This window comes from Mesoplodon bidens (genome assembly GCF_964165515.1).
Source record: "Mesoplodon bidens genome assembly, chromosome: 2".
Classification (NCBI taxonomy): Eukaryota; Metazoa; Chordata; class Mammalia; order Artiodactyla; family Ziphiidae; genus Mesoplodon; species Mesoplodon bidens.
The window spans coordinates 18,364,061-18,377,108 of record NC_138177.1 but is presented as its reverse complement, the minus strand read 5'-3'; the positions used below and the strand labels follow the sequence as shown (position 1 = coordinate 18,377,108).

At 37.6% G+C, this 13,048-nt stretch overlaps 1 protein-coding gene across 2 annotated transcripts in view; it reads left to right on the top strand.

Annotated features, from left to right (window-relative positions):
* The window catches only part of SLC30A10 (solute carrier family 30 member 10), a gene marked incomplete at its 5' end in the record, with an annotated part of 39,697 nt that extends 27,161 nt beyond the window's left edge, over nt 1-12,536 (top strand). For both annotated transcript variants that reach the window (XM_081218893.1, XM_081218892.1), the window contains 2 exons: nt 2,481-2,720; nt 10,416-12,536. In XM_081218893.1, the coding sequence (XP_081075019.1) occupies nt 2,481-2,720; nt 10,416-10,915 (740 nt within the window). In that variant the 3' untranslated portion in view covers nt 10,916-12,536. The remainder of the gene's footprint in view (nt 1-2,480; nt 2,721-10,415) is intronic.
* Nucleotides 12,537-13,048: the final 512 nt, after the last annotated feature.

Below are 13,048 nucleotides of genomic sequence, written 5' to 3'. Positions count from 1 at the left end.
AACTAGAATTGAATGAAATAAAATAGAAAATAGTAATAAATCCCATGTAAGGATAGGTTTTGTTTTTTCAAGAAACATTTGTTTCAGTGTGCGTTTGTGCCTGGGCTAGGATGCAAAATAAGATTCTTACTGTGGATTACATGAAAAATAAGTTTGAACACGCTTGTATATAATTCTTAGGGTCCAGTAGTGAGATTTCTCAGAAGGAGAACCTGAAACTGGAATTTAGAACTTAGACGGGGCAGGATGCACAACGGTTCTCTAGTCATACTATGGAGATTTATATCCCCACACAAACAATTTCTAGCTGTGTGCTCTTGGATAAGTTACTAAGCTACTCTGTGCCTCAGTTTCCTCATTTGTAGAGTGGAGAGAGTAACCACGTTAGAGAGTCCTTAAGAGGACTTAATGTGTAAATACATGCAACGTACTTACAACAATGTCTGGTGCATATATGTTAGCTAGCATTACAGTTATTATAATTAAGTAAAAGGCAGAAGGTACTCTATGTTGTGGGAGTTATGACTGACCAACCAGAAAACCGTTTTTCATTTAGTGCCTAGATTGTATGCCTCCAGTGCTAAAATACAAACAAAGGAAATGCAGGGTACGACCCTCACCTTCATGTTACTTATAGTCTAATGGAGGAAACGAGGCTGACATCCATGAAAAAGAGAATAACAGATGGTCTCAGGCTGTGAAAATGACTTCGAGTGCATATAGGAAATGTTTGGTCTTCATATTTTTATGGTAGTATTTTGTACTCTGCTGGAGAAGGTTAAAGCTTTGATCTTCAGTTCCTCCTGGAGAAACAAGCTGTAGAGACCAACTCTTGGGAACATTTTGAGTTTCTCTTTTTGGCTGAGGACAGGGACTGGGGAGTAAGAAGCTCCCATAGGGGTGGGGTAGGAAGAAGGGGGCACAGAATTTAAAAATGGGACTACTTAATGTACTTATTGAATCGGGACCCTATTACCGTAAGTATACACTCAGCCAGAAGGAGATGTGGGGATTCTTTTTATTCTTGTATTTTTTTGGTGGTGGGGGGAGGTTGCCACAAACTACATTTAGTGTGTTTACAAAATGCCATTCGACCTATGATGCTACTCAGAACCTTAGAAGTGCTGCCAGGAGGAAGTAGCCTCTTCTAAGTGAAACTATTCAGTTGCTGCCATGAGTGAGTTGTTAGTATTTTGGATGATTATTAATTCTACTGAGTGAATCTGGGATACATGGAGGGTTAATCCATATACTTTCTTCTAGAGCAGTGCCTTGAAAACTTTTATGTGCATTTCAGTCACCTGGGGATTTTATTAAAATGCAGAATTGATTCAATAGATTGGAGGTGGGGCCTGGGATTCTGCCTTTCTCAGAAGCTTCTAGGTGATGTTGGTGCTTCTGGTCTGCAAACCATACTTTGGAAAGAAAGATTCTGATGTTGCTTTCTGTAAAGAAAAAAACTTTGTGTTTATACTTTATAATCCTAACAAATCTCCACTCCATTTACTAAATCCCAGTTCAGTCTATGTCCAACAAACAATTGGACACTTAGATCTTCTTTAGAATTACATGCTTTCTGTATCATAACCGAAAACTTTCGAAGTGGTTCCCTTAAGTAAAGGCATCCACAATTTTTGTTATTATCTGTAGAATTTAAATGTTATTTTATTGTTACAAAGGGCTCTTTATTTAGTGGGAATGTTGCTGGACACTGTGGAGGACCTCTTAAACCAAAGGCAGTTTCAGTGACCAGAGGCTAAGTGAGAAGTAGGTAAATGCATTTAGGGAAAGGGAAAATGGATCAAGGTAGAGGGAAGACAAAGAATAAATAAATAAATATAAATATTATATTTATCTGTAACAAACCATAATGGAAAAGAATATGACAAAGAATATGTATACCTGAATCACTTTGCTGCACACCAGCAACTAACACAATGTTGTAAATCAACTATACTTCAATTAGGAAAAAAAAGTTTGGAAATTCCCTGGTGGTCCAGTGGATAAGACTCTGTGGTTTTACTGCTGTGGACCTGGGTTCGATCCCTGGTTGGGGAACTAAGATTCCACAAACCACGTGGCATGGCACCTACGCCCCCCCCCCAAAAAAAAAAAGAAATGTTTGAAACAATTTAAATCACAGACACCTGTCTGAAAGAAAAAGAAACCATTTACATAGTGTCTATTTACTGCTTGGTGCCCTCTGATGGGTGGTAGGTCACAGCAATGTGGCACCTTGAACTGGCACAGTCCCTCTTCCCACAGGTGTCTGCAGCTCAGAATCTTCCTAGACTGTTCCAGGTTCTCTGGACCCTGGGATGGTGGCCTGAGGTTTTGTTTTCTGTGCAGTAGTGGCCATTGCTTTTTGCTTTCAAATCCAGCCTGCACAGAGAACAAATAGCAACAGGTATTCATAGACATGGGAAGCCAAGTCAGTGAGTGTCACGTGGGCTTTATTGGTCTTTCTTTCTTCCCCACAGGGGTACTTTTACATGTGATGGGAGATGCCCTGGGGTCGGTGGTTGTGGTGATTACAGCCATCATATTCTATGTGCTTCCCCTGAAACATGAGGACCCATGTAACTGGCAGTGCTACATTGACCCCAGCCTGACTGTCATCATGGTCATCATTATTTTGTCATCTGCCTTCCCACTCATCAAGGAGACTGCTGCCATTCTGCTGCAGATGGTCCCCAAAGGCATCAACATGGAAGAGCTGAGTAAGTCATGCAATTCTTATCTTGAACCACTGCCCAGTGAATGTTCTTCAGGCCAAAGGGCCAGCATTCTTTCAGAGCAGTGTTTGATTTCTGTATCCTGAAATACTTTAAATCACAAAGCAATAGAGACATCCTCACATGTTTTGTAGATGACTGCTGCTACTAAGATGACTCACAGCTCCAAGAACCAAAGGTCTTTTTTGACCCATCATTCTCTGACTCTATTGCAAATTTTTAAGAATGTGTTGCTTTGGCAATACCTATTCCTGGGCTATTTATTTACCTTCATGTCAGAGATTTATTCTAACTCAGATAAGGCCACTTTGCCCAGGACTTGATTTTTATTCCCCCTATTCTGAAAACATGAGTCATTCCTTCCTATTCTAGATCCTGCTTTTTAGTTAACTGATTTTTGTGGGCACACAAGTCACCGTGTGTCCTATAACACAGTAAAATGGACCATATTTAAATTCACTCATTCAGTAGTGGAATCTGTTTCTTTGCTTTGCTCAAATAGAAGGTCAAACTCTCACTTGAGTTTATGTGCATCTGAGGATATAACATTTTTATAGACTTTATAGAATGTCTGAATGGGAACTCTCCAGATGTTGGTGAGAAACTGAATGTGCAACTTTAGTTCTAGTGTTTCTAAATGGAGATGAAGTTTTTATAGGAAAAATTTTTTTCATGAATATTTGCTATTATTCTATGTATCATTACTTCATCAGTGAGCCAGTAAACATGAACTATAGCCCAGGCCCACTATGCAGCTGAAAGTTGGAAGACCTTATTTCATGACAAATAGCTGAAATTAGATTTGATGGGTATTAATATATTGAGTAGCTATGGCTAGCCTTTCCCCCTACAGGCATGATTTACAGTGTGACTGTCCTGCATGCCTACTTTTTGCCCAGTGCTGCAGGCAGAGGACGACGGAGGTAAAAGAGTCTCCGAGGAGCAGATATATAGCATCATTTTCCTTCCAGGGGCTTGTTTGCCAATGGAAAAAACAAAGTAAGCATATACAAAGCAACTTGTGATATACATTGGCTTATATTGCCTTTTAACAAAATAATATATATATATACTGAAAAGCAGATATTTAAAAAATTAGATTGTAAGAATGATAGCAACACTTTTATGATACTTATTACATGCTAGGTAATATTGTCCAAGTGCTTTACTTATATTAACTCATTTTAATCCTTAAAATAAACTTATGAGGTACTGTCATTATCATTCCTAATTTACAGGTAAGGAAACCGAGGCACAGAGGGACTGGGTAAATTTTACAAGGTCATGCAGGTAGTAAATGATCAACTGGGATTCAAACTCTATCTGGCTAGAGGTTGTTCATAATCACTGTTCAATACCATCTTTCTAAATACATACTAATTTTAGAAAGTATGGAAAATATAGAAGAGCCAAAATAAGAAAATAGAAATCTTTCATAATCCTACCACCCAGAAATTACCACTCTTAATATTTTATGTCAGTCATTCAATAAAACAAGACTTAATCTATGTAAAAAAATCATTTTTGTGTGTATATATATACACTGATGTTTCATTTTTTTAAAAAAGGAAAGGTAAGCAAAATAAGAAGACAGAGAAATACACAGCAGGTGAAGGAGCAAAGTAAAAACCCACCAGACCAAACAAATGAAGAGGAAATAGGCAGTCTACCTGAAAAAGAATTCAGAGTAAAGATAGTAAAGATATCCAAAATCTTGGAAATAGAATGACAAAAATACAAGAAACATTTAACAAGGACCTAGAAGAACTAAAGAGCACATAAACAATGATGAACAACACAATAAATGAAATAAAAAATTTTCTAGAAGGAATGAATAGCAGAATAACTGAGGCAGAAGAACGGATAAGTGATATGGAAGATAAAATAGTGGAAATAACTTCTCTAGAGCAGAATAAAGAAAAATGAATGAAAAGAATTGAGGACAGTCTCAGACACCTCTGGGAAAACATTAAACGCACCAACATTTGAATTATAGGGGTCCCAGAAGAAGAAGAGAAAAAGAAAGGGACTGAGAAAATATTTGAAGAGATGATAATTGAAAAATTCCCTAATATGGGAAAGGAAATATTCAGTCAAGTCCAGGAAGCACAGAGAGTTCCATACAGGATAAATCCAAGGAGAAGCACACCAAGACACATGTCAAACTATCAAAAATTAAATACAAAGAAAAAATATTAAAAGCAGCAAGGGAGAAGCAGCAAATAACATAAAAGGGAATCCCCATAAGGTTAACAGCTGATTATTCAGCAGAAACTCTGCAAGCCAGAAGGGAGTGGCAGGACATATTTAAAGTGATGAAAGGGAAAAACCTACAACTAAGATTACTCTACCTAGCAAGGATCTCATTCAAATTCAACAGAGAAATTAAAAGCTTTACAGACAAGCAAAAGCTAAGAGAATTCAACACCACCAAACCAGCTTTACAACAAATTCTAAAGGAACTTCTCTAGGCAGGAAACACAGGAGAGGGAAAACAGCTGCAATAACAAACCCAAAACAATTAAGAAAATGGTAATAGGAACACACATATCGATAACTACCTTAAATGTAAATGGATTAAATGCTCCAACCAAAAGACATACACTGGCAGAATGGATACAAAAACAAGACCTATATATATACTGTCTACAAGAGACTCACTTCAGACCAAGGGACACATACAGACTGAAAGTGTGGGGATGGAAAAAGATATTCCATGCAAATGGAAATCAAAAGAAAGCTGGAGTAGCAGTTCTCATATCAGACAAAATAGACTTTAAAATAAATACTATTACAAGAGACAAAGAAGGACACTACATAATGATCAAGGGATCAATCCAAGAAGAAGATATAACAATTGTGAATATTTATGCTCCCAACATAGAAGAACTTAAATACATAAGGCAAATGCTAACAGCCATAAAAGGGGAAATTGACAGTAACACAATCATAGTAGGGGACTTTAACACCCCACTTTCACCAATGGACAGATCATCCAAAATGAAAATAAATAAGGAAACACAAGCTTTAAATGAGACATTAAACAAGATGGACTTCATTGATATTTATAGGACACTCCATCCAAAAACAACAGAATACACTTTCTTCTCAAGTGCTCATGGAACATTCTCCAGGATAGATCATATCTTGGGTTACAAATGAAACCTTGGTAAACTTAAAAAAATGGAAATCGTATCAAGTATCTTTTCCGACCACAACGCTATGAGACTAGATATCAATAACAGGAAAAAAACTGTAAAAGAAATACAAACACATGAAGGCTAAACAATACACTACTAAATAACCAAGAGATCACTGAAGAAATCAAAGAGGAAATCAAAAAATACCTAGAAACAAATGAGAATGAAAACACGATGACCCAAAACCTATGGGATGCAGCAAAAGCAGTTCTAAGAGGGAAGTTTATAGCAATACAATCCTACTTCAAGAAACAAGAAAAATCTCAAACAAACAATCTAACCTTACACCTAAAGGAATTAGAGAAAGAAGAACAAAAAACTCCAAAGTTAGCAGAAGGAAAGAAGTCATAAATATCAGATCAGAAATAAATGAAAAAGAAATGAAGGAAACAATAGCAAAGATCAGTAAAACAAAATAAAAACTAAATAATAAAACCTTTTCCAGGTTCTTTGAGAAGATAAACAAAACTGATAAACTATTAGCCAGACTCAACAAGAAAAAAAGGGAGAAGACTCAAATCAACAGAATTAGGAATGAAAAAGGAGAAGTAACAACTGACACTGCAGAAGTACAAAGGATCATGAGAGATTACTACAAGCAACTCTATGCCAATAGAATGGACAACCTGGAAGAAATGGACAAATTCTTAGAAAAGCACAAACTTCCAAGACTGAACCAGGAAGAAATAGAAAATATAAACAGACCAGTCACAAGCACTGAAATTGAAACTGTGATTAAAAATCTTCCAACAAACAAAAGCCCAGGACCAGATGGCTTCACAGGGGAATTCTATCAAACATTTAGAGAATAGCTAACGCCTATCCTTCTCAAACTCTTCCAAAATATAGCAGAGGGAGGAACACTCACAAACTCATTCTATGAGGCCACCATCACCCTGATACCAAAACCAGACAAAGATGTCACAAAGAAAGAAAACTACAGGCCAATATCACTGATGAACATAGCTGCAAAAATCCTCAATGAAATACTAGCAAACAGAATCCAATAGCACATTAAAAGGATCATATACCATGATCAAGTGGGGTTTACCCCAGGAATGCCAGGATTCTTCAATATAGGCAAATCAACCAATGTGATACACCATATTAAAATACTGAAGGCAAAAAACCATATGATCATCTCAGTAGGTGCAGCAAAACCTTTTGACAAAATTCAACACCCATTTATGGTAAAAGCCCTGCAGAAAGTAGTCGTAGAGGGAACCGGCCTCAACATAATAAAGGCCATATATGACAAACCCAAAGCCAACATTGTTCTCAATGGTGAAAAAATGAAACCATTTCCACTAAGATCAGGAACAAGGCAAGGCTGCCCACCCTCACCACTATCATTCAACATAGTTTTGGAAGTTTTAGCCACAGCAATCAGAGAAGAAAAAGAAAGACAAGGAATCCAAATCGGAAAAGAAGAAGTAAAGCTGTCACTGTTTGCAGGTGACATGATGCTATACATAGAGAAACCTAAAGATGCTACCAAAAAGCTACTAGAGCTAATCAATGAATTTGGTAAAGTCACAGGATACAAAATTAATGCACAGAAATCTCTTGCATTCCTATACACTAATGATGAAAAGTCTGAAAGAGAAATTAAGGACACACTCCCATTTACCACTGCAACAAAAAGAATAAAATACCTAGATATAAACCTACCTAAGGAGACGAAAGACCTGTATGCAGAAAACTGTAAGACACTGATGAAAGAAATTAAAGATGATACAAACAGATGGAGAGATATACCATGTTCTTGGATTGAAAGAATCAACATTGTGAAAATGGCTCTACTACCCAAAGCAATCTACAGATCAATGCAATCCCTATCAAACTACCAATGGCATTTTTCACAGAACTAAAACAAAAAATTTCACAATTTGTATGGAAACACAAAAGACCTCGAATAGCCAAAGCAATCTTGAGAAAGACAAACAGAACTGGAGGAATCATGCTCCTTGACTTCAGACTATGCTACAAAGCTACAGTAAACAAGACAGTATGGTACTGGCACAGAAACAGAAATATAGATCAATGGAACAGGGTAGAAAGCCCAGAGATAAACGCATGTGCATATGGTCTCCTTATCTTTGTTAAGGAGGCAAGAATATACAATGGAGAAAAGACAGCCTCTTCAATAAGTGGTGCTGGAAAAACGGGACAGCTACATGTTAAAGAATGAAATTAGAACACTCCCTAACACCATACACAAAAATAAATTCAAAATGAATTAAAGACCTAAATGTAAGACCAGACTCTATAAAACTCTTAGAGGAAAACATAGGCAGAACACTCTGTGGCATAAATTACAGCAAGATTCTTTTTGACCCACCTCCTTGAGAAATGGAAATAAAAACAAAAATAAACAAATGGGACCTAATGAAACTTGCTTTTGCACAGCAAAAGAAACCATACACGAGACAGAAAGGCAACCCTCGGATGGGAGAAATTCTTTGCAAATGGAGCAACTGACAAAGGATTAATCTCGAAAATATATAAGCAGCTCGTGCAGCTCAATATCAAAAAAATAAACAACCCAATCCAATAATAGGCCGAAGACCTAAACAGACATTTCTCCAAAGAAGATATTCATGTTGCCAACAAACACATGAAAGGATGCTCAACATCGCTAATCATTAGAGAAATGCAAATCAAAACTGCAATGAGGTATCACCTCACACCAGTCAGAATGGCCATCATCAAAAAATCTGCAAACAGTAAGTGCTGGAGAGGGTGTGGAGAAAAGGGAACCCTTGCACTGTTGGTGGTAATGTAAATTGATACAGCCACTATGGAGTACAGTATGGAGGTTCCTTAAAAAACTAAAAATAGAACTACCATACAACCCAGCAATCCCACTACTGGGCATATACCCTGAGAAGACCATAATTCAAAAAGAGTCATGTACCACAATGTTCATCGCAGCACTATTTACAATAGCCAGGACATGGAAGCAACCTAAGTGTCCATCAACAGATGAATGGATAAAGAAGATGTGGCACATATGCACAATGGAATATTACTCAGCCATAAAAAGAAACAAAATTGAGTTATTTGTAGTGAGGTGGATGGACCTAGAGTCTGTCATACAGAGTGAAGTAAGTCAGAAAGAATAAAACAAATACCACATGCTAATACATATATATGGAATCTAAAGAAAAAAACAGTTTCTCAAGAACCTAGGGGTAGGACAGGAGTAAAGACGTAGACATAGAGAATGGACTTGAGGACACGGGGAGCGGGAAGGGTAAACTGGGACGAAGTGAGAGAGTGCCATGGACATATATGCACTACCAAATGTAAAATAGATAGCTAGTGGGAAGCAGCCGCATAGCACAGGGAGATCAGCTCTGTGCTTTGTGACCACCTAGAGGGGTGGGATAGGGAGGGTGGGAGGGAGACTCAAGAGGGAAGGGATATGGGGATATATATACATATAGCTGATTCCCTTTGTTATGCAGCAGAAACTAACACAACATTGTAAAGCAATTATATTCCAGTAAAGATGTTAAAAAAAGAGGAAAAATATCACACCTACCACATGTACATTCTAGCTATTTGCTTTTTCACTTAAAAATACATTATATACACTTTCTCATATCCTTAAATATGCAACTTACTTTTTCACAGCTGTATCATATTCTATCACATAATTGATTTAACGATTTCTATTTTTTTTCATTAACACAAAAAGCATTGTCCAAACCATTCTTGTACATAAATATTTGGTTATTTGTTTCAGTTAAATTCCTAGTATTAGAATTGCTCGTTAAGGTTTTTGTTTGTTTGTTTTTTTAAATTTATTTATTTACTTTTGGCTGTGTTGGGTCTTTGTTTCTGTGCACAGGCTTTCTTTAGTTGTGGCAAGTGGGGGCCACTCTTCATCGCGGTGCGCGGGCCTCTCACTGTCACGGCCTCTCCCGTTGCGAAGCACAGGCTCCAGACGCGCAGGCTCAGTAGCTGTGGCTCACGGGCTTAGTTGCTCTGCGGCATGTGGAATCTTCCCAGGCCAGGGCTCGAACCCGTGTCCATTGCATTGGCAGGCAGGTTCTTAACCAGTGTGCCACCAGGGAATCCCTGGTTAAGGTTTCTGATCCACATTGCCAAATCCCCTTTAAAAAAGGCATCCTACTTTATATTCCCAAGCCAGTCCATCAGAGCGTCGATGCCCTGTAAACTCAACCACCCTGGGCATTTTGTGGGGAGGATTGTTATGAAACTTATTTTCTTGAATTACCTTTTATGGGCTAACAGTATATGGTAGAGGAATTCAGAGAGGAAGAAGAAGATTATTATGGGAAAATATATGGGAAGATGTAGCCATACACGGTACAGCTATTTTGCTTCCTGTTATTCTTAGTTACTACATCATTCTGGTGAGAATGCTTAAGGGGACCCTATCCTCCCGTGGTGGTTCCATGTTTCAAATGGAGCCCTCACCTTGGCTATTGTTTTCTCTGCCCTATTCTAGTGAGTAAGCTCTCTGCCGTGCCTGGAATTAGCAGTGTCCATGAAGTTCACATCTGGGAACTTATAAGTGGGAAGATCATTGCCACTCTGCACATCAAGTATCAGGAGGACGGGGGAGATCAGGATGCCAGTATAAAAATTCGAGAAATCTTCCACAACACGGGAATCCACAATGTGACCATCCAGTTTGAGAAGGTGGACCTGAAGGGGCCCCTGGGGCAGAAGGACTTGCAGTTGCTCTGCAGCTCACCCTGCATCTCCAAGGGCTGTGCCAAGCAGCTGTGCTGTCCCCCCGGGGCACTGCCTCTGGCCCACGTCAATGGCTGTGCTGAGCACAATGGCTGTCCACCACTGGACTTGTCCCGGAGTGATGGCCTTGGGAGACGACAAACAGCAGAAGTGGCTCTTGAAGTACCTTTGGAAGGTTGTCTGAGTGACCATGGACAAGCTCTTAGCAAATCTCAGGAGGACTCACATTATGTCAACAGCACACATTTTTAGTTTGGTGCCCACATCAGTAAGCTGTATAGGCGAGGCACTTTGGAACCACTAGCTGGGCTTGTGGAAAGAGATTTGTGGGTCATAGACTCTGATCACACTCACAGTGTGCACACGCTCTGTGTTCAATAAGGGTTTTGGCTGTTTGTGATGTTAGTTGAACTTGTCTGTTAATTTTTATGTGACCGAGAACCCTATTATATTATCCTGGGTGTTTCATGCTGCTCTTCAACAATTTTGTTTGAACATTTATTTTCTGAAGCAAATGCACTAGTATACATATCAGGGACATTGAAGGCTGGGACTCAATAATTGTGGACACAGGATTCAAAGCAGTTTTTGTTTGAAATTGCTTAGAACTGCTAGCTGACTCTCAGGTGAGCTCATAGCCAAGCACATCAAAAAAAAAAAACCTTAAGAACCATAATAGCTATATCCTTTTCTATTCCACTGGGAGATCATAAAAGAGGAAAGTTAAGTAGTCCTATAACTGCAGAAATTTTTTTTCTTTGACTAATTTTTGAATAAACGTAAAACGAATACCTAGTAAGGTAGAAAATATTCTCAGAACATTAGAGGATGTCAAGTTTATTGGGGGTGGGGAAAGGCAGGAAGAAAATGCATTTTGATGATTTCTTCATTTTGAGAGGTAGAGAGAAAAAGGCTTTCTGCTGTGAACTGAACTACAACTATAGGATGTTTCAAGTGTTCAAATACATAAGATGCTTTTTTTTTTCACTTGGAAGTGTGGGAATATTTCTACTTCTTTAAGTATGACACAGTACTTATATACTGTCCTTTAGAGTCAGCCTAGTTAGGACTGTTTTCATTTATTGCTTATTAGTGATTTACTTATTTGCCCAAGTTTCCCTTCAGTCTTCTTTTATATGATCACATTGATCTATGTAGCATTTACCAGGAGAAAATGAGTATTCTCGGGATAGGAGAATATATGGCATTGAGTATGTATTCCTGCCCAAAAAATAAGCTAGATTGACTTTCCTTTAATTAGACATATTTTAAAGTATTTACTATAGTTGCCAACTAGTAATTTGATGGAAAAGTGTATGTCCAAGGGAGAAATGACAATTAATTAAATTGCTGCCTTTAATGTGTTTCAAGGAGCTTACATTTTTCTTTTATGTCTCTTGACCCATATTATCAAGTTCAAATACATCTATTAGAATCTGATTTTCGTTCCATGTACTGGAGAAACATCTGGCATGAATTCAACAAACTGTTCAGGCAGCAATATTTTCACCAGAACAGTCTCAAAATAAGTATAAGAAAACGGAGGTGCCTCGCTAAAGAACTAGAATCTTTTTTGATGGGTTGCAAAATTGACTGAAAAAGATCATCCCTCAGGCTCTAAGCACTGAGTCTGCACAGTTTAGAATCTTCACAGTTTTCATCAGAAATGTTGGATTGGGAACAGAAAAAGCACCCACATTTTTCAACACAAACACCATTTAAAAAACTGTGTCTTAGTTTTAAATTCTAAGGCTGAAATAAGCAACTGTGATCAGTAGAATAGGAAATTTTTATTCCTTGAAAACTTATTATCTGAGTTTAAATTGGCCATGAATTAGGTAAATAGAAAAATGCCTAAATATGTTTTTATCCTTAGGAGTTTATTAAGCATATATACTTAATAGTATTATATAGTATGTACTATAGCTATTATATAGTATGTACTTAATAGCTAAATAGTATTATATAGTATGTACTTAATAGCTAAAATGGGGGTAGATATAAGGCAACATTTTTACTTTTAATATTAAAAGCATGGCATGTACTCACACAAAACAGAGGATTCTCTGTGAAACTCACCACAGTAAAATGTGGACCAAATTCTCTTGTATAAATGTTGGTTGAGATGCACTGATTGGAGCCAAAGAAGAAATGTCTCTCACTTCCAGATTTGAAGGTCTAATTTGATTTCATATCATTCTGCTTTTATTGAAAGGGAAAAATTATAATTTTATAGTTTTTGTGCAGCTGGATAAAGGAATTCATATTAGTTTACATCCAAATAATGTTCTTTAATTAATCTCTAAAGTATTTTTCTGGAAAGGAAAGGCTCTTAATTCCAACATAATTAAATCTAACCTCAGAAAATTATCTCGATGGACATTT